Here is a 20,414-nt window from a genome sequence, read left to right on the forward strand (position 1 = left end):
TATTTTAATATAATTTATAAAATAAAATAAAAAAATAAAAATTCTACGGTTACTCATGTTTTTATAGACCTTTAATTTATGGGTTAATGTTTTTTTATGGCTGACAGCTATATTTTTATTACTATTTACTCCTTTGTCTCCCTTTTCTACCTATAAATACCACATAGGTGCATGGGGAAAGACACAACAACAGTACAACAACAAAAACAATAAACACTTGAGTTCTATCAAAAAATGTTCTTCTTTTCTTTTCTATATTATCTTTAAGATAGTGGACTTCATAAGGTTCGGAGATCCTTCGCTGCACTCGATCGATCTGACGGGTTGTTGTATCTTGGGAGAGAAACGCATATGATAAGAAACACATATGATTGTGTATTGATATATTTGTTTATCCCTATGTAGTAGGGGCATTTTCTTTCCAAGGATAGCGCTATGCGTGCTTCAACCCAGGATATTTTTACTCCTTTCCTTGTTTATCTTTTATTTATTATTGTTATTATAATCGTTGATCTCTGATTAATATTCATTGTTTTATATATATGTCATTATTATTATTGCTCTAATTATTATTATTATGTTATTTCATATTTTTATTATTATTAATATTATTTGAGTAATCAGTAATCATTTTCTAATAGATGAACCCTATTAATTAATAAAGTTTTGATGGTAACAAACCAATTACTCTTTGTTCCTACAGAGAACAAACAAGATATGTTAGACACAAGTATTACCTTACCCTGGTCCGCCATCTTCTCAGTAGGCTTCTTCCCAGTTGATACATGTCGCTTATAGGTATCTCGGTGTGATCGGTTTGGACCCGAGAGGGGTTACCTGCAGAAGGGACTCCGAAGCTCAAGTCAGCGAAATCTCTAAGAAAATCAAATCTGGTAATTTGGGAAGTAATGAATGCGTACCTTTAATTCGTGGAGTCCATGCATATTTATAGATTATTAATTATGTTTGGCCACGTCATGGGCTGGGCCCTTGTTTGGGCTATAGGTGGGCCTGGGCCCTAGCCTAGGCCCTTAGTTCGATTATTGTGGGCTTGGTGAATCTTATTGAAATGTTCTGTTTTTCCCAAGTCCTTGGTTAGTGTTCCTGCAGAGAACAAATAAGATACATTAGGCACAACTGTCACCTTACCCATATAGTCTGCTATCTCCTCAGTTGGCCTCTTCCCGGTTGGCACATGTCTGCTTGGACCCGGGAGGGTTTACCTGCAAAAGGGACTCCGAAGCTTAAGTCAGCCAAAGCTCTCAAAAAGTCAAATCGGGTGATTAATGGAGTAATAAATGCGTACCTTTAATTATTGGGGTCCATGCGTATTTATAGACTATTAATTATGTTTGGTCATGTCATGGGCTGGGCCTTAGTTTGGGCTGTAGGTGGGCCTGGGCCCTAGCCCAGGCCCTGAGTTCGATTATTGCGGGTTCATTGGATATCAGGGGCTTTGATTTCACTAAGTGCCTTTGGCGGTTTGTATTGATCATATGCTGTCTTAGGTAGGTTATTCCTCTTAACGTATTATGTTACCGGTTTAGGCCGGCTAGGCTTAGGTCAGCCTAGCCTAGGCTGGTTACTTGAATGATTTAGCGTATAGGTATGGTGATCGTTTATTATTATTTTGTTAAGTTGGCTTGGTGTGGTACACCAGTCTCCCAGCCTTGACCGATATAGGTATGTCGGTCAAGGGTGATATGTGTTGATATGTCAGTGGGACCGGCTAAGTGTGGTACAATTAGTTTCGTGGAGTTATCGGCCTAGGTCGGTTACCCTTTAGCGACTTTGGCCGCTATTGTTGTTTTGGTTTCTTTGATCAATGTCGCCCCTTAGCGGTTTAGTCCGGGTACCCTAGCATGTGTATGGTAATTGTTACTATTTATACTCTTGGTAGTTACATGGATGAGTTTTCTGGTTATTATTCGACTAGGCCGACTAGGTGTGGTACACTCTTTAAACGAATAAGTCTATGATTGTGAATGAAACAACGCTAGATGACTAAGAGAAAACATCTAACACATATAATAAAGTGGATTGATCGGTCAATACAATTTGGATATAAAAATATGTGATCTATACTTATGCTTTCATGTGCTTTATGATGATATACAAATGTTATGAATTCTGTTCATAAATTAAACAATGAATTTTGTTGATAAATCTTAATTATCAACCGATTAATATTTATCGGTAAAACCGTCAATAATTTATAATTTTCTTATAACTTTCGATTAAAAAAAATTACATTAAATGGTCTTAAAAATATGATTTCGTCTTGTTTTAGTTTTACGACATATTGTCATTTAAGTAATTGTCTTTTTTCCATTGTGTATTCGTATATGTTAGTTAAAGACGAGATTTTACAAGAATAGATAGTTTAATTTTATAAGAGTTTTTGCCAAAGATAATCATTAGAAAAAAATATCATTAAACTATACATGTCATAGATGCAATTAGATTATTCAAAACCTTCAAACAAAATAATGGGAAACAGTAAACAAAAATAAGAAAAAGATAAATTCCAAAACACACTACAAGCACCATGATCAAACAATAAGGACAAGTGAAATAAATAACATATGGCTTTGCCAAGCGTAATTTGAATTGCAAGATAGTACGCATTCCACAAACATCGACTCACGCATCCAAAAGTGATACTCATAATGATTGAACCTTTCAAGTTTACATATTTAATGTGGTATTCTTAGTACTATAAAAGGATAATAACTGAACTTTAAGTACTTGTCGAAAACGTAAAAATTCTTGATATAATTCAACATACAACTTTTCATACAAACCGACCGAGGACGTCTATTTATTTGTTTATATATGATTATAGACCTCAAAAATATCTATATGTGGGTATATGTGGATAAAATCCACAAAGGATAGGAAATAAATATAGTAAATGGATATATGTAGGTAATGGGTATGAGTATTTTTTATACCTGCATATTAACGAAACAAATATAGGTATCATAGTATTCGTATATGTGGATATTTGTACCCACTATACTCTAATTTAAAGTAAAAACAAAACATGATTAAAACATTAAGACATTGATTTTGAATGAGTCATATTTTATCAATTGATTTTAAAAAATCTCAATTTCTTTATAAACTGTCATTTAACATTATTTAAATAGATTATTTGCACTTTTTTTGAAATTTATGAATGATATATATTATATTTTTATTTGAATTTAAGGTTAAAATAGGTTCTTAAATATTAAATTTTTCTTTTGTAAATAGTCGCAGAGACTCGTGATATTCATGGATAGTAAAAAAAATATGCAAATACCTGCATAACTGATACCTGTACAAATATAAATACAGGTAGGAACATATATTTATCCAATAGTACTGTATCATACCCATCTCGTTGACATTTCTAGACATAATCATCTTTCAAATGTTCACTTATGTAATAAAATTGTTCAAGGTATAAGTCGAGCAACACATAATGAATAGTTGATTTAACGACGACTCAAGATCCTTAAAATGTAGAGTCGAGCTAAAATGCTAAGACATGAATATGTGTTTCACATATAGATATTAGTGTTGAATATGCGCTCATATAGAGAATTGAATCATAATGTTTAATCCTATAATATTGATGCATCCACATGAGTTTGGGAGATGAACTCAGGTAAAAAGATATGTAAAATAGAGAGAATTTAGTTCTGAAGGAAGATAGATATTATTCAATTCTTAAACCTATAAAATGGAATAATTGTGTCGTTAAGGTGAAGCAATGACAAATGAATTTCTAAACTTAACAAATCTTTGAAAAATATATTCCAAAACAATCTTAAATATCATAGTTTAAGTAAAAAATGATGAAAAAAAAAGCAAAATATAATTGTTACTTTTCTAAAACATTTAAAGTAACACAGTCAAAAAAATTAAAATTTATGTTTTTTCCAAATTAAGTTATCACGTATATGCAAATCTAAAATGATCTTAGTTCATTATAATTTGGTGATCTTCTATTTGATCCCCTCAACATCCTTCAAATATTATAACATCATATTTGCCTCTAGAATTGGAACATCAAACTTTGTCAACTGAACCGATGCTTATTTCCGGTGCTTCTTCATTTTCTTTTTTCATTTCAGAAAGGCAAACAATTTAACACTAGGGTTGTCCAACAAAGCTCTCTATCTGAGTGCCAAATTGGTAAAGTGCCCTTGTAGAGGACCCATGTTCTTCCAAAGCTTCAGCAGCTGCATCTCTGAGCTTTTCAATTCTTCCACGAATCAAACGTCCTTCTTCACCCACCATCAGACCCTTTATCACCTCCGCAATTTCCTCCCTCTCAGCTATGCCACTGTCATTGAATTTTGGCCTTAAAGCCACTTTGACACCCTCGGTTAACAAAACCGCATTCGTTCTCTGTTCAGCAAACAAGGGCCAAGCAACCATCGGCACTCCCAGCAAAATACTCTCAAGTGCCGAATTCCATCCACAATGAGTCAAAAACCCACCGGTTGAAACGTGACCAAGGATTTGGGTCTGTGGTGCCCAAGAACGAACAACAAAGCCACGACCTTTGGTTCTCTCCAAGAACCCATTTGGTAAAAACTGTAAAGGGTCATCACTAGAAGCACCAAGGTAAGCACCATCTGCAGAATCACTGGGAGCTCTCACTACCCACAAGAACTTCTCACCACTCAACTCCAACCCAAAAGCTAACTCATTCATCTGTTGCTGAGAGAGTGTGCCCCCACTTCCAAACGACACGTAGAAAACCGATTTAGCCTTCTGATTCTCCAACCACTTCACACACTCTGAACCCTCATCGCTGGACCCCGTTTGCACATTTGGCCCAATCAGATAGACACCAGAATTGTTGCTTTTATTGCTGCTGACTCTGTTATGTTCCTGCAAGGCCCTCTCAGAACTTTCTTCAATTTTGGAGAAGCTGTTAACTATAAAACCGTCAGCGTGAGAGACTCTCCTGCAGCGGTCGAGAATTAACTTATAAGCAAGACTAGATCGGTCTTGAAAATGCGAGGGAAGATCGCGGCCTTGAATCGGTACACACCCTGGAATGTTGATGGCTTCTTTGTGGTCTCTGTATTCGCATGAAACTTGCTGGTGTAAAGCTGGCAAATGGAGGAACACTGAGACTGCCATGGCGGAATGAGGGAAGTATACGTAGGACAAGAGGTTGAACTCCTTTGCTATTTCCAGCGCCTCGTTTGCGAAAAGATCCGCAATTAGAGCTACCAGAGGCGTGGTTGAAAGGAGAGACCCCAGTGCGTTTTTGATGGATGACACGGATTGAGACACTGCGAGTTGGATTTGCACTGCTGAGAGAGCATCTTGGGGTAGGTCCCTTTTGTTGATGGGAGGGAGAAAAGTGTAGTTGATGTTGGAAGGAAGAGATTTGAGGAGAGTGAGTGTGGCGGGGAGAGGTTCATCTATGGTGGGGAAGATGCAGGTCACGTGGAAGTGGTGATGGACATGAACGAGTCTCTTGCAGAACTCAACAATGGAAGCTTGGTGGCTGAATGCAGGGATTGAAACTACTGCTATGTGAGTTGTTTTGGCCATTGAATCTCTGATGTTCATTCAGACCTATGTTGGGGATATATGTATATATAAACTCTATATAAAATGGTTTCTGATTAGGTTGAAAATGAGTTTTTTTTTTTTTTTTTTATATACCAACAGAATAGAAATTGAAAGTATTCTCTCTATTTGTATGTTTCTGATCTGTCTGTCTCTTATTGATGTAAGGAGGCGAAATGGTGGCTTGAGATTTCAGAGGGTTGATCGTAGTCTAAGTTGGCAGCTATGTATGTATATTGTATATTGAATAATGGTTTTTAATGTTCTGTGTGGACTTTCTTTTCTATTGGATGTCTGTTATGAGGCACTTTCCTCATACATTATTGATGGGTCACAAGGGCATGTGTTTAGAAGTTAGAATATAAACAATTGTTGGATTATGGATTGACTTAAACCATATAGAATATAGAATTTTATTTTGGAGTAACAAAGCATGTTCTTGGTCTTGTTTTGACTGGTCAAAAGAAACAAAATTGAAGCCGCCAGCAGATGCACCGAATATTGAGTGTGATGAAAGTAAAAACGTAACGGAAATACGCAACGAATGAATACAATTCTCAGTATATTATTTCTGTGATGGGTCACTTACAAAGAAGACTATGAGTTGAACTTGTTGATAACAAGTCTTTTTGAAAAATACTCTCTAATAAAATTACTTGCTGCCACAAGAATACATCAACTAATTCATGTACCCTTAAACTTGGCTTTTCAACTTCTAGAATTAAACACAATTTCTATCAACTACCAAGACAAAATTAATGAACTTTTATGTATGTGATAATCATTACAAAAAATATTTTTTTACCTTTTCAATCTCCTAACACTGTTAAGTTTATTCAACAAAATGTAGTCTTAAACATAAATGTTTCTTTTGTATTTCATGTCGGTTTTTCTACTCTTCATCCATGCTTTTCACATGTAGTAATTCCTCTCACGTTGTGTTTGCTCGTTTACTCCTTTCATGATTGATCAAGTTTTTTACAATTGGTGACTAACTTGTTCTTTGCTTTGGTTACTTTCTTTTTTGTTTTGGCCAACTTGTTCCTAACTGGGTTCTTTATTGCCTTTGTAGTCGACTTATCATTAACTGGATTCTTGTGAATAGATCGAGCTCCTTTTGAGAGATTGAAATATTTCCAAAACAAACTCATCATCCATTTCAAGTTACTACTCCTTGCCTTGTACCTTCAATGCAGCTCTAAGATCCTTCTCAACATGGAATTGTTCTAACAATTTTGAAACATCTTATTCAAGTTCCAGGTGCCACTTATGCAAAACCTAGCTTCTTCTCTCTAAGCTTACTTTTCACTTTGCATTGCTTTCCAAACACCTCATTGTGCTATCTGAGCTCTCCACTTGATCCACCGACTTAATTGAGATATCCAGACTTCCTACTGAGCTATTTGTGCTCTCCATGAACCTTATCGGTCTATTTGAATGCACCATTGATATATATGGATATCTTCGACCTCTCGATGCTACTTGACTATCTTGTCAAGTTATCCATGATACTCAACCTTCTTGTTGAATTCTCCATACTACTCGACCTACTTTTTCAAGTTGTCACGTTGCTTGTGCTCAACTCCCGATCTATGTCCCATCATCAATAACACCACTTCCTCTTCAACGTCTTCTGGAGAAGGTTGGTTGTCTCTTCCTTCTAGTCCTCAAATTGACAATCTTTAGCAAAATATATGACCTTACAACAATTGAAGCATTTATCCGAGTAACACTCCTTTGCATGGCCATACTTGCAACACTTGAAGCATTTACCATTTTAGTTGCTCAATCGACCTCCTCTTCACGGACCTTGTCCTCTTCCATGCCAATTTTACTACCTAGATTATTCTTTCTCCTCTTCCTTTCCATGACTTCTACCATCAGAAATGCTTCCTTTACTTCTTCGTTATTGTCCTCTTCCTTGAGTGTTCTCAGCTTCTCCCTTTTTTTAGAGTAGTTGATCAAATGGCTTCCACTTCTTCTTCCATGCCTTAAGTGTCCGACAAATTCTTCAACCGAGAGCGTTGACAAGTCTTTAAACTCCTCCATAGCACATACTATTTATTTTTTATATTTGTAATTTAAAATATTATTTATTTGTAGACAGTTTTTTTGGATCTCTTCTTACACGAAAAATTTACACGGATGTCTTTCACTTTTGATATACCCTTCTTGTGCCTAATAAGAAAAATAAATATGTTTACCTTTTTTAGTTGATTCATCCGTAATCACTTATATATCCTTTGTGTAGATTAACTGCTGAATTTCTTTTACAATTATCTACAACATTATTTCAGTTGATACTTACAAAAATCATTTTAATTTGCAGATTCTTAAGAAAAGATCAATAAATGTTTGCACTAAATTGTCTATCGCGTAACTACTAAGTTGTCTCTAGTAAAAGGTTTAGTACTCCCTTCTATTAGACCATTGTACCAGACAGTCTATTTAAAGTGTGACCGAACTCCTCAATAGATCGTCTATTTAGAGTCAATCATCAAAACTTATTAATTTTATTACTCATCGACGCGTGTTTTCTCGTTATAAATAAAAACACTCAAAACAAACAATTATAGATCATCCATTGAATAACCTTAAGGAAGAAAACAAGGGCTGACAAGCACCCAATACTAAGTTACGTAGAAATATCAAACTCAAGACCAAAGTATTTAACAAAAACAACTTTTAAATCCCACTGAAACTTTCCCAATGCTTAGCCAACTGTGACAGTGTCTGTGTTGAAGAACCATCCTTGAGTGCATTAGCAGCAGAATCCCTTAAATTCCTCATTCTTCCACGCATTCCTGCACCTTCTTCTCCTTCCATCAGACACTTAATCACTTTTGCAATTTCCTCCTTCTCCGCTATGCCATCCTCGTTAAATTTTGGCCTCAATGCCACTTTAAGTCCATCGGTCAACATCACTGCAGTCATTTTCTGCTCTGCAAAGAGTGGCCATGTTATCAGAGGCACTCCCTCTTGCACACTCTCCAAAGTCGAGTTCCAACCACAATGGCTCAGGAACCCACCAACTGAACTGTGACCAAGGATCTGAACCTGAGGTGCCCATGAAGCCACAACCAAACCTTTCTCCTTTGTTCTTTCCAAAAACCCACTTGGCAAAAATTGCAAAGGGTCCTCCTTTGCAGCCTCAAGGTAAGCAGCACTTGCTGAATTGTTTGGTGCTCTCAAAACCCACAAGAACCTTTGACCACTCAATTCCAAACCCAGAGCTAACTCATTCATTTGGTGTTGAGACAGTGTTCCACCACTTCCAAAAGAAACATACAACACTGACCAAGGTGGCTGCTTGTCCAACCATCTTAAACACTTGTTAGACTCATCAACCTCATTGACTGAACCCTTTTGTGTGATTGGACCAACAGGGTACAATTTGAACCTCCCATTTCCAAACTCTTCCAATGCTCTCACAGCACCTGGTTCCATCTCTAAGAACGTGTTGATCAACACCCCATCAGCTGTAACAATTGCTTTGGCACGTTCAAGAAAATGCTTGTAGATTTCACTCGCTCGATTTTGGGCTGGATCCGGAAGATCAACCCCCATGATTGGTACACAACCAGGAAACTTTATAGGTTCAGATAAATCTCTGAATTCACCTGAAACTTCCTCATCAAGTTTTGGTGCGTGTGCAAGCAGAGACAATGTCATAGCTGAACTAGGGAAGTATAAATACGATAAGGTATTGAACTCCTTTGCAAACTCCAGAGCCTTAAATGCAAAAACATCAACCACCAATGCTGTTAAAGATGCTTTGGAGCACAATGATTTCAGCACCTTATATATCGATGGCAGAGAAAGAGTAGTAGTGAGTTGAATCAGGAACACAGGGTGTACATCCTGGGGTAATTGATCTTTGCTAATTGGAGGAAGCAAGATGGTTTGAATGTTTGAAGGAAGAGTTTCAAGGTAGGCTTTGGAGGATTCTGGAGGTGGCCCAAGGGAGGGAACAATGCATGTCACATGAAAATTTGGGTGGTGATTGATAAGTCGTTTGCTGAACTCAATTATTGGAACCAGATGAGTGTAACCAGGACTTGTAACAATAGCTACATGAATTGTTTTTGCCATGATAACAGACCATACAAACTATAAAGAGTATGGTGTTTACCTACTCAATTTGTGAAAGCTTCAAATGATGCTTTCTTACTGGTTTAAGAATTCTCTTATATAGCAAACCACTCCATTCTACTTAATCTATAAAATTTACTGATAAAGTTACATTTTAGATATATTTTTATATGGCATGGATTCCCTACCATCTTGTTCCTACACAATTCATTACACCCAATTAGAATGAGAAGCAAAACTTGGTTATGCTTTCTTCATTTGAGTTTCTTATTTGTTTACTCATATAGCCTTCATAGTGGAGGAGGTGATGATGTGAGTGCATATGTACTAAACCACGTATCTATTATACCGTATTATTAAATCCCTTAAAAGGTTAAAATTTCTCACTTCATTTGTTTTTCTGGCTCGTCTTTTTCTTTAGCTTGATGTGGTTTAGACACACTCGTTTGTATTTTAATGGCTGCGCTTCTGAAAGCTTTGATTCTGCCTCATTCATTGGGAAGGAAGAATCACTTTTTGTTTTCACTCAATTCAATGTTTCTAGCGGGTTAAGAATTGTTCCTTTTTCTGATAATGTATTTAAATCTTTACTGTTAATTCTTTTCCTCCTTTTCAGTATTGGTATTGTCTTTTATTCTTTTACTCTCAATAATTCTTATAAATAATGTAAAAGTTTGATGCTTTCAAAGATATCTTGGGGGCATGTTTAATGATTGAAATATCATTTAAAATTTAAAATGCAAAATGACCGAATATTAAAAGAAAAAAAAACTAAAAGTATTTTTATTACAAAAAAATAGTGTTGGTTGAACCTGACGCCAGCAAACAAAAAGTCGACTCTGAATAATTATTAACGTTAGATTTATATGGAACGTGTATACAACTATAGAAATTAATTTGTTGTGTCGATTTTTGAAAATCGATTTTAAGTAGTGTTGCCTAATTTGACATTAATTTATCTTTAATTTTTAAAATGATTTGTAATTAAAAGTTTAATTAGTCAGATGATACTCACTTTTATTTGGATGTGTCACCTTGGTACTCATCTTTAAGGAGGTGTCAATTGCGTCCAACTTTTAAAATGTGTCTCAATTAGGTCTTTTTAATAAAAAAAATTGTGAATGTCATTAACGGCGTGCCAGATCTCAGTCTCTAATTTTTTTTGTACGACACCTAGCCAACTCGACCAAATACCAAATAGTAATAAAACGATACATATATGTCAAAGCAGTCAAGTAATCAACCTAGGCTGAGTTGGCCTGAGCCTTACCAGCCTAAACCGATAACCTGAACGTCTAGAGGGACAACTTGCACAAGACGACACATGACCAATGTAAACCGCCAACAAAAGTAGTCAGCCTAGGCTGGCTACTCCAAATATACTTAATAAAATCCAAGCTCCTCTGGCGTTCAGTAGGTCTTCCTAAGGGCCTAGGTTAGGGCCTAGGCCCACTTACAACCCAAACTAGAGCCCAAGCCAGGGCCCGGCCCATGACATAACCAAAGATGATTAATGCTCTATAAATACACGTGGACCGCAGTAATTAAAGGTACGCATTCATTACTCCATTAATCACTGATTTGACCTTCTGAGAGCTTTGACTTACTTGAGCTTCGGAGTCCCTTCTGCAGGTAACCCCTCTTGGGTCCAAGCCGACATGTACCAACCGGGAAGAGGCCAACTGAGGAGATAGCGGACTACATGGTAAGGTGACCTTTGTGCCTAACTCATCTTATTTATTCTCTACAGGCACAATTGGCGCCCACCGTGGGGCACGAGACGAACACCTTTAGTACCCGTTTTTCTCCGAAGATGGTTTCCACCCGCAGTAGAGCTGGAGTGAACAAGCAGGCGGATGCCGGTCCCTCAGGACCTGCTGGCATCACCCCTGACCTAGCTGCCATCCTGGACGGCCAGGCGAAGATGCAACAAGAACTAGCTGATCTGAAGAAACGCAACGCTAATGAGATGGAGGCGCTACGCCAAGAGAACTCTCGCCTTAGGCGAAAGATCGAAGTTGATCCCACCCTCAAGGGAAAAGCCAAGGAGGCGTCTGAGGCTGCAAGGTCCCCGACCTTCCAGCCCACAGAAGAGGAAAGTGAATACAACCCCACCCCTCACACCTTCACCACCACCCAACAAACACCCATTCCCTCCACCCATCCCACTCACTTCCCATCCACTCAACCAGGGCATACTGCAGCCCCAACCCCTACCGCTACCCTCCCCACCACCCAAATCTCCTACAACGTACCCACCACCCTACACACTACACACATACCACCCTACAACCCCCAATACCTGCCAACAACCCACATCCCCCCTCACAACCTTACCTCCACCTTCCCTGCTATGATCAACCATCCCATCCCACCTCATCTGCTACCTCCCCACCAGTCCAGACGTCGTCACCCTTTTACCGACTTTATCGCCAACACCCCCTTCATGCCTATTGGGAACCCTTCACGCTGGACCACTACACTAGCGAAACCGACCCTGATGAACACCTCAAAGTATACATCACCCATGTCACCCTGTACACGTCCCAAGATGCGGTTTTCTGCAAAGCCTTTCCCACCACCCTCAAGGGCCCTGCTTTGGAATGGTTCATAACCCTTCCGCCTTAGTCCATCGATAGCTTCGACGTTCTTTCACACATGTTCTCCACCCATTTTGCTGGCAGCCGTCCACACCAAACCATCACAATCTCCATCCTGGGCATTAGACAGGAACAAGGCGAACCACTCAGAGCGTTCATAGATCGCTTCAGTAAGGCAGCTCTTCGCACCCCACACCTCAACCAAGAGATGATCCTCTAGTGCATGGCACTTATCCTACAACCCGGCCCCTTCGCCAAAAACGTCTACCTCCACCCACCTGCCTCTATGCACGAACTTAAATTGCGTGCGGCCGACTATGTGCACATGGAGGAAATGCAGACCCTCCATACCAAATTCTGCAATGACTATGCAGCTACCACCGCCAATCCTACCCCACAACCTCCCCGCCCTGATACCCGCCCACGCGAGTCCCACCAACCCCGCCTCACCAGATATGCCTCTCTTACCGTAGCCCGATCCCGCATCCTTGATGAGGCCCTACAAGCTGACCTCATCCCTCTACCACGCAAGACCACCACTCCTCCTAATGCCGATATGACAAAGTCTTGTCGTTACCACCGCAATCATGGCCACACCACAGAAGACTGCAAAGCACTCTAGGATAAAATAGAAGAATTGGTCCGTGCTGGCCACTTTCGCCGTTTCATCTGCAGGGATAACCATCCCTCTCGATCCCGCCACCCCTCTCGATTCGACCATAGACGCCCTACACACGACCCTCGCCACGACAGACGCCCAGCCCAACCTGCTAACCAGGAACCCCAACCGACCCGTACCGACATCACCCCCACTAATCCTCCCCTACGTGGCACTATCAACACCATCTCTAGTGGCTTCGCTAGTGGAGGATCCACCTCTTTTGCCAAAAAAGAAACACTTCCGCCATATCCAATCCATCAATCATATCACACATTCCCACCACAGACGCCGCATGACTCCCATCGTCTTCACAGACGACGACTTTCATGGCTTCAACCATCAACAAGATGACCATATGGTCATCACCGTTGAAATCGAACAAGTATCCACCCGCAGCTACATCGACCTTCACACCGTGTTTTGTGAGGGAACCCAAACCAAAACCATTCCAATCCGCTTCCTTATCGTCGACGCGCCAACATCCTACATGTCCTCCTGGGTCGTCCATCCCTCAACACCCTTGGCGCTGTTGTCTCCACCCCCCACTTGGCCATGAAGTTCCCTTCTCCTTCCGGCGACATCCTCACCGTCCATTGCGACCAACACTGGCACGCGAATGCTACATGGCCAGCCTGCGCCCACAACTCCTAATTCAATAGACCAACCACATTGAGCGACCATCTGACTCCGGCATCGCCCTATCAGACGAAGATCTAGACCCCAGAGTAGGTCGGGATGTTCGTCTCGAACCAGTTGAGGAGACCTCCCCTCTAGAGCTTCCCAATGGCCACTCCATCAACTTAGGCACCGGTTTGAACTCTGACGAGCGTGCCATCATTACACCCATCTTTATCAACAACACAAACCTTTTCACCTGATTAGCCGCTGACCTACCCGGAGTGGACCCTCTAGTAGCATCCCACAAACTATCCATCTACAAAGAAGCCCGCTACATCTCCCAGAAAAACGCAAACTTGGCGAAGAACGCCGACTAGCGGCTAAGGTTGAGGCCGACAAGTTATTGAATGCAAGATTCATAGAAGAAGCTGAATACACCACTTGGCTTTCTAATGTAGTCTTGGTGAAGAAAGCCAATGGCAAATGGCGGATGTGTGTAGACTACACAGATCTGAACAAGGTCTGTCCTCGCGATGCCTACCCTCTACCCAATATCGACCGACTTGTTGATGGCGTTGCAGGGAATAAAGTGCTTAGCTTTTTGGATGCATATTCTGGGTATAACCAAATCCCCATGGCCGCATCTGACATGAACAAGACCGCTTTCATCACGGACGATGCCAACTACTTCTATAGAGTTATGCCCTTTGGTCTTAAGAATGCTGGAGCAACATACCAACGATTAATGGACAAGGTTTTCAGTCATCTAATGGGACAATGTGTCGAAGTATATGTTGACGACATGGTTGTCAAGTCTCCAAGCCACCACCAACATGCCAAGGACCTCTCAGCGGTCTTCTCCGTGCTACGCCAATATAACCTTTGCCTCAACCCTGACAAGTGTGTACGCCTCATAGGCCGCCTCACAGCCATTTCCCGCTTTCTCCCTAAACTGGCTGAACAAACCCAACCCATAGTCCAACTCCTAAAGAAATCCACCCAGTTCACTTGGACTGACGATTGTGAACAAATTTTACAAGAACTAAAAACTACCCTAACCTCACCACCTATCCTCCACAAGCCGGACACCTGCCAACCCCTCCTCGTATACATCACAGCCACCGACCACACCGTCAGGGCCGCGCTCGTTCAAGAGATAGAAGGCACGCAACATCCTATCTACTTCGTTAGCAAAACACTGCAAGATATCAAATGGTAGAGAAGTTGGCCCTATCCTTAGTCCACGCAGCTCGCCGCCTACGCCCATACTTCCAAAACCACAGCATCATCGTCAAGACCGACTACCCCATCCAAAAAATATTGGAAAAACCAGATTTGGCTGGACGGATGTCATCCTAGGCCGTCGAGCTGTCAGAATTCAACATTCGCTACGAACCCCATGGCCCCATTAAAGCCCAATGTCTCTTAGATGTTGTCAACGACCTCCAGCACACACCCATAGAGGACCAATGGACGCTTCATATAGATGGTTCCTCAAATCCAAAAGGTGTCGGCGCTGGCATCGTGTTAGAAGGGCCTAACGACATTCTCATCGAAAAATCCCTTCACTTTGCCTTCAAAACATCAAACAACCAAGCCAAATACAAAGCTATCCTCGCCAGCCTTTCCCTTGCCCGCGAAGTAGGTGTCAAGACGCTAACGTGTAAAACCGACTCCAAGCTTACTGTAGGGCACCTAAATGACGAGTTCCAAATTAAAGATCCCATCCTTCTACAATACTACCATCTGGTCCGTACAGTCATTCAATCCCTCTTTGAACGAGTCTGCATCGAACACATCCCAAGGACCGACAACCTCTCCAAATTGGCCAACACCAAATTAAAAAGCCGCCACTGATCCCTATTACAGCAAACATTATCTACACCCTCCATCACACATACCTGTCAAAACCTAACCCACGCCCCAACTGACAACATCACCCCTTCCCAAAGCCATAACTGGACCACTCCCTATATACAATACCTAAAAACTGGCAACCCCCCACAAGATGCGGATAAAACTTGGCTGGCTAAGGCCGACAGGTATACCATGATAGGCGATTACCTTTACAAACGCGGATACGGCCAACCTCTCCTCAAATGTGTCACGGCAGAGCAAGCACAGTACATTATTAAAGAGCTACACAAAGGCATTTGTGGCTACCATTCCGGTGCACGTACCATGGCTACTAGAGTCCTTAGAGTCGGGTACTTCTGGCCGACTATAGAAGCAGACTGCCAGGACTATGTTACAAAGTGCAAACCATGCCAAAAACATGGCAACCTCATCCACCAGAAGCAAGAACAACTCCATCACATACTATCTCCATGGCCCTTTGCTAAATAGGGAATGGACATCCTTGGCCCCTTCTCACCCGGCAAGGGGCAAGTGAAGTTCCTAATTGTAGCCGTCGACTACTTCACCAAATGCATAGAAGCCAAGCCACTAACCACCATCACGACCTAGCAAGTTCAGCAGTTTGTTTGGAAATACATTATATGCAGATATGATGTTCCACATTCCATCATCACCGACAATGGCCGTCAATTTATAAATAAGGAGCTAGCCAAGTTCTACACTGGCCTAGGCATCAAACACATCACAAGTTCTGTAGAACACCCACAAACTAATGGACAAGCAGAGGCGGTCAACAAGGTTATCCTAGTGGAACTGCGCAAGAGATTAGATAGCGCCAAAGGCCGATGGCCCAAAGAGTTAGTAGAAGTGCTATGGGCTTACAGGTGCACCCCTCAATCATCAACAAACGAATCCCCATTCATCCTAGTTTACGGCGCAGACGGCATGATACCGGTTGAAATTGGCGAACCCACCCTGCGTCGAGAACTATACCACCCAACCCACAACCACCAAAACATGGTCACTCATCTCGACCTCTTACCCGAACTCAGAGAAAAAGCCCATATACACAATTTACCTGCCAAACGAAGAGCTGCCAGAAAGTATAACACAAACCTATGTCCACGACCATTCGCAATCGGGGACTTAGTATGGAGAATGGCCAGCTGTGCAAGAAAGAAGGATGGCAAATTCTCTGTCAACTGGGACGGCCCATACCGCATACATGAAGACGCGGGAGGAGGCGCTTATCGCCTTGAACACTTATATAGGGAAGAGATACCTAACACCTGGAACGTGTTCCACCTCAAATTCTATTTCAGTTAAATGTATACTGCACTAAGCCGAATACTTGTAACCTTGGGTGTACTCCTTTTCCTCACCTGGTCTTTTTTTCCCTAAGGAGGGTTTTGGCCAGGGAGGTTTTAACGAGGCACCCCATATTCAATAAATAAAACGAAGGGTTCTCAAATGTACGACTTTCCTATGTCTTTATTTTCATAATATTCGTTTAAGTTTCCCACCCTTACCACAAGTAAGCGGCCTGGGTCGAACACCCTTAACTCATGGTTAATTCGTTTAAGTTCCCCACCCTTACCACAAGTGAGCGGCCTGGGTCGAACACCCTTAACTTGATGTTAATCGTTTTAAGTTCCCCACCCTTACCACAAGTAAGCGGCCTGGGTCGAACACCCTTAACTTGATGGTAATCGTTTCAAGTTCCCCACCCTTACCACAAGTGAGCGGCCTGGGTCGAACACCCTTAACTTGATGTTAATCGTTTTAAGTTCCTCACCCTTAACACAAGTAAGCAGCCTGGGTCGAACACCCTTAACATACAATCGAACGCGCCGTACATACACCACAAATCATCAAAATCCATCATACACAATAACATACAGAACATTAATCGCATTAAACATAAATGCAAATGTGTACCAATGTAACGCAATGTACCAACTATTACAAACATAGGCTCAAATAATATTTTCAAATCAATAAAAATCGAGGTCCTATTCTGCTGCATCAGGGGCCACCTCCTCGGCATCACCCGCTTCCTTCACCTCTTCAGCCGCCTTCTCCTCCGCCTTCTCACCCACACTGCTTTCATCTTCCTTGACAAGCTTCCCATCAATAACATCCTTGTTCACATCAAACTTTGAGTCTGTAATATCAACCTCCTGATGGAAAAGGCTGCTTGACGTAGTCCCTTCTCAAAGTCGTTGATGTGCTCTTGTATAATGCAATTCTTCAGCTCATCAAGCTCACCCATAACACCATCATACTTGTCTTTCAGATCATCGTAGTCTTCCTCCAATTCCCTTATTCTCTTATTCAATTTTTCCTCTGAATCTAAACACCGAACCCTCCATGTTGCCAGCGTCTTTCTCTCTTCCTCCCAACCCTCCTTTTCCTTCTTCCACGCAGCCCTCTCTTCCTCAAACTTGTCGAATTTTCCCTGCAACTCCTCTACCTTTTCCCGACCTCCCTCCTTCACCTTTCGCCGATATAAAGACCCCACACGGCGACTTAATATCAAGGCCTTGCTTCCAAACTCCACCATTGTTCTCACGATATGATCTGCCTCCATGCTCTCAATGGAGTTTACAATGGTATCTGGGAGATTGATCGCGATATCTTTCCTGACAGATATTTCTGGCAAGTCAATCAACCCAGATTCCGGCCCCTTCGTTCCTCTAACCGACCCCGCCTCACTGGCCGACCCCGCCCCATGTAAGGCCGCCCTCTTCACATCCTTCCCCTTGCCGTGGTGAGGCAGCAACTCAACCTTCCTCTTCGTTCCGCCGTGTACGTGTACTTCTACAACGGACTCTGTCAGGTTGGGAACATTAGTCTTCCCAGCCGCCTTCGCTTTAGCAGCCATCTCCTTCCTCAACGACTGGAATAGAGCCAAATTCTTCTTCCCCGACTGCACCATGTGCGCTAGTATAACATATTAAACCCCGTTTGAAATAACTTAGAATCAATAACATGGTTTAAGTAAAAAATAGATACCTTCAATATCTATAATCAAATGCACCGAATTATAAAAGTAATCGGCCTAGTTCGGTTACTCTAAATATACTTAATAAAATCCAAGCCCCTCTAGCGTTCAGTAGGTCTTCCTAAGGGCCTAGGTTAGGGCCCAGGCCCACTTACAACCCAAACTAGAGCCCAAGCCAAGGCCCAGCCCATGACATAACCAAAGATGATTAATGCTCTATAAATACACATGGAGCCCAGTAATTAAAGTTACGCATTCATTACTCCATTAATCACTGATTTGACCTTCTGAAAGCTTTGACTTACTTGAGCTTCAGAGTCCCTTCTGCAGGTAACCCCTCCTGTGTCCAAGCCGACATGTACCAACCAAGAAGAGGCCAACTAAGGAGATAGCGGACTACATGGTAAGGTGACGTTTGTGCCTAACTCATCTTATTTGTTCTCTGCAGGAACATTTTTAAATTTTTTAAATTCTTTTCAAATGTTTAAATTTTTGTTGTCACGTGTTAGGTCTCTAGTATGACACATAGCAATATCAATGACACGTGGCATTGTCAATGTTATGTGGTAAGGTACTGCCATGTGTTAGTGTAACTATTAAATGTCATTGTCTTAATTTTAATTTAGTCCCCATGTAGGTCTATTTGTTTCAATTTAGTCCCCACATATGTCCTTTTGATTAAATTTATTTTTAATTTTTTTTTTCAAAATAGAAAAATATTGTTAAGACGTAATTTATTATTTATAGAAATGTTATATTGATATTTGTTACTAAAAAATTACATACAAAATTAAGTATTGATATTTATATTAAAAATTTAGTGGTAAACATCATCAATAACAAAACATGGGTTAAATATTAAGAAAAATGTAACATGTTATAACGTCTTTTTTAATAAAGAATATGAGTATTATTGAAAATGTTATATTCATATTTTTTATTAAAAATGACGTTATAACATATTTAAAATATTTTTAATTTTTAACTCATGTTTTGTTATTCATGACCTCTACCACAAATATCAATATAACATCTATATAAATAATAAATTTGGTCTTAAGGAAGAGAAAATATTTCTCTATGTTGAAAAAAAAAAATAGAGATTAAATTGAAACAATTAGACATATATGAAGACTAAATTGAAACAAATAGACATATGCGAGGATTAAATTGAAATCAAGACAATGACACTTAGTAATACGGACATGTAACAATGCCTGCCACGTGTCACACTAAGAACCTGACACGTGGCAAAAAAAATTCAAAAAAGAAACTAAAAAAAATTAAAAAAAATTAAAAAATTAAAAAATTAAAAAATTAAAACACCAAAAACTAACACGTGGCACGCCGTTAACAGCGTTAATAATTTTTTTTCTTAAAGGGATCTAATTGAGATAATTTTTTAAAAGTTGGGATACAATTGACACATTTTTAAAACTACTACAATCTCCCTCCTGGGCATCAGGCAAGAACAAGGTGAACCACTCCGGGCATTTATCGATCGTTTCAGTAAGACCGCCCTTCGTACCCAACACCTCAACCAGGAAATGATCCTCCAATGTATGGCACTCACCCTCCAACCCAGTCCCTTCGCCAACAATGTCTACCTCCACCCACCTGCCTTTATGCACGAGCTCAAGTTACGTGCGGCCGACTATGTTTGCATGGAGGAAATGCAAACCCTCCACACCAAAATCTACAATGACTACGCAGCCCCCACCGCCAACCCTACCCCACAACCCCCTTGCCCTGATACCCGACCACGAGAGCCCCGCCAACCCCGTTTTACTAGATATGCCCCCCTTAATGTCCCCAAATCCCGCCTCCTTGACGAGGCCTTGCAAGCTGACCTCATCCCACCACCACGCAAGACGACCACTCCCCCCAATGCTGATATGACCACGTATTGCCGCTACCACTACAACCATGGCCACACTACAGAAGACTGCAAAGCACTACAGGATAAAATTGAAGAACTGGTTCGTGCTGGTCACTTTTG

At 40.8% G+C, this 20,414-nt stretch overlaps 2 protein-coding genes across 2 annotated transcripts; both read right to left on the reverse strand.

Moving 5' to 3' along the window:
* Nucleotides 1-3,908: 3,908 nt before the first annotated feature.
* On the reverse strand, nucleotides 3,909-5,662 carry LOC114186124 (hydroquinone glucosyltransferase-like). Its single transcript, XM_028074153.1, has one exon. It carries the CDS (start codon nucleotides 5,581-5,583, stop codon nucleotides 4,144-4,146), a length of 1,440 nt encoding a protein of 479 aa, XP_027929954.1. The 5' UTR covers nucleotides 5,584-5,662; the 3' UTR covers nucleotides 3,909-4,143.
* A 2,469-nt stretch (nucleotides 5,663-8,131) lies between these two features.
* On the reverse strand, nucleotides 8,132-9,768 carry LOC114183256 (hydroquinone glucosyltransferase-like). Its single transcript, XM_028070196.1, has one exon. The coding sequence runs from the start codon at nucleotides 9,673-9,675 to the stop codon at nucleotides 8,269-8,271; it is 1,407 nt and encodes a 468-aa protein (XP_027925997.1). The 5' UTR covers nucleotides 9,676-9,768; the 3' UTR covers nucleotides 8,132-8,268.
* Between the last annotated feature and the right edge of the window lie 10,646 nt (nucleotides 9,769-20,414).

This window comes from Vigna unguiculata, chromosome 5, assembly GCF_004118075.2.
Source record: "Vigna unguiculata cultivar IT97K-499-35 chromosome 5, ASM411807v1, whole genome shotgun sequence".
NCBI lineage: Eukaryota > Viridiplantae > Streptophyta > Magnoliopsida > Fabales > Fabaceae > Vigna > Vigna unguiculata.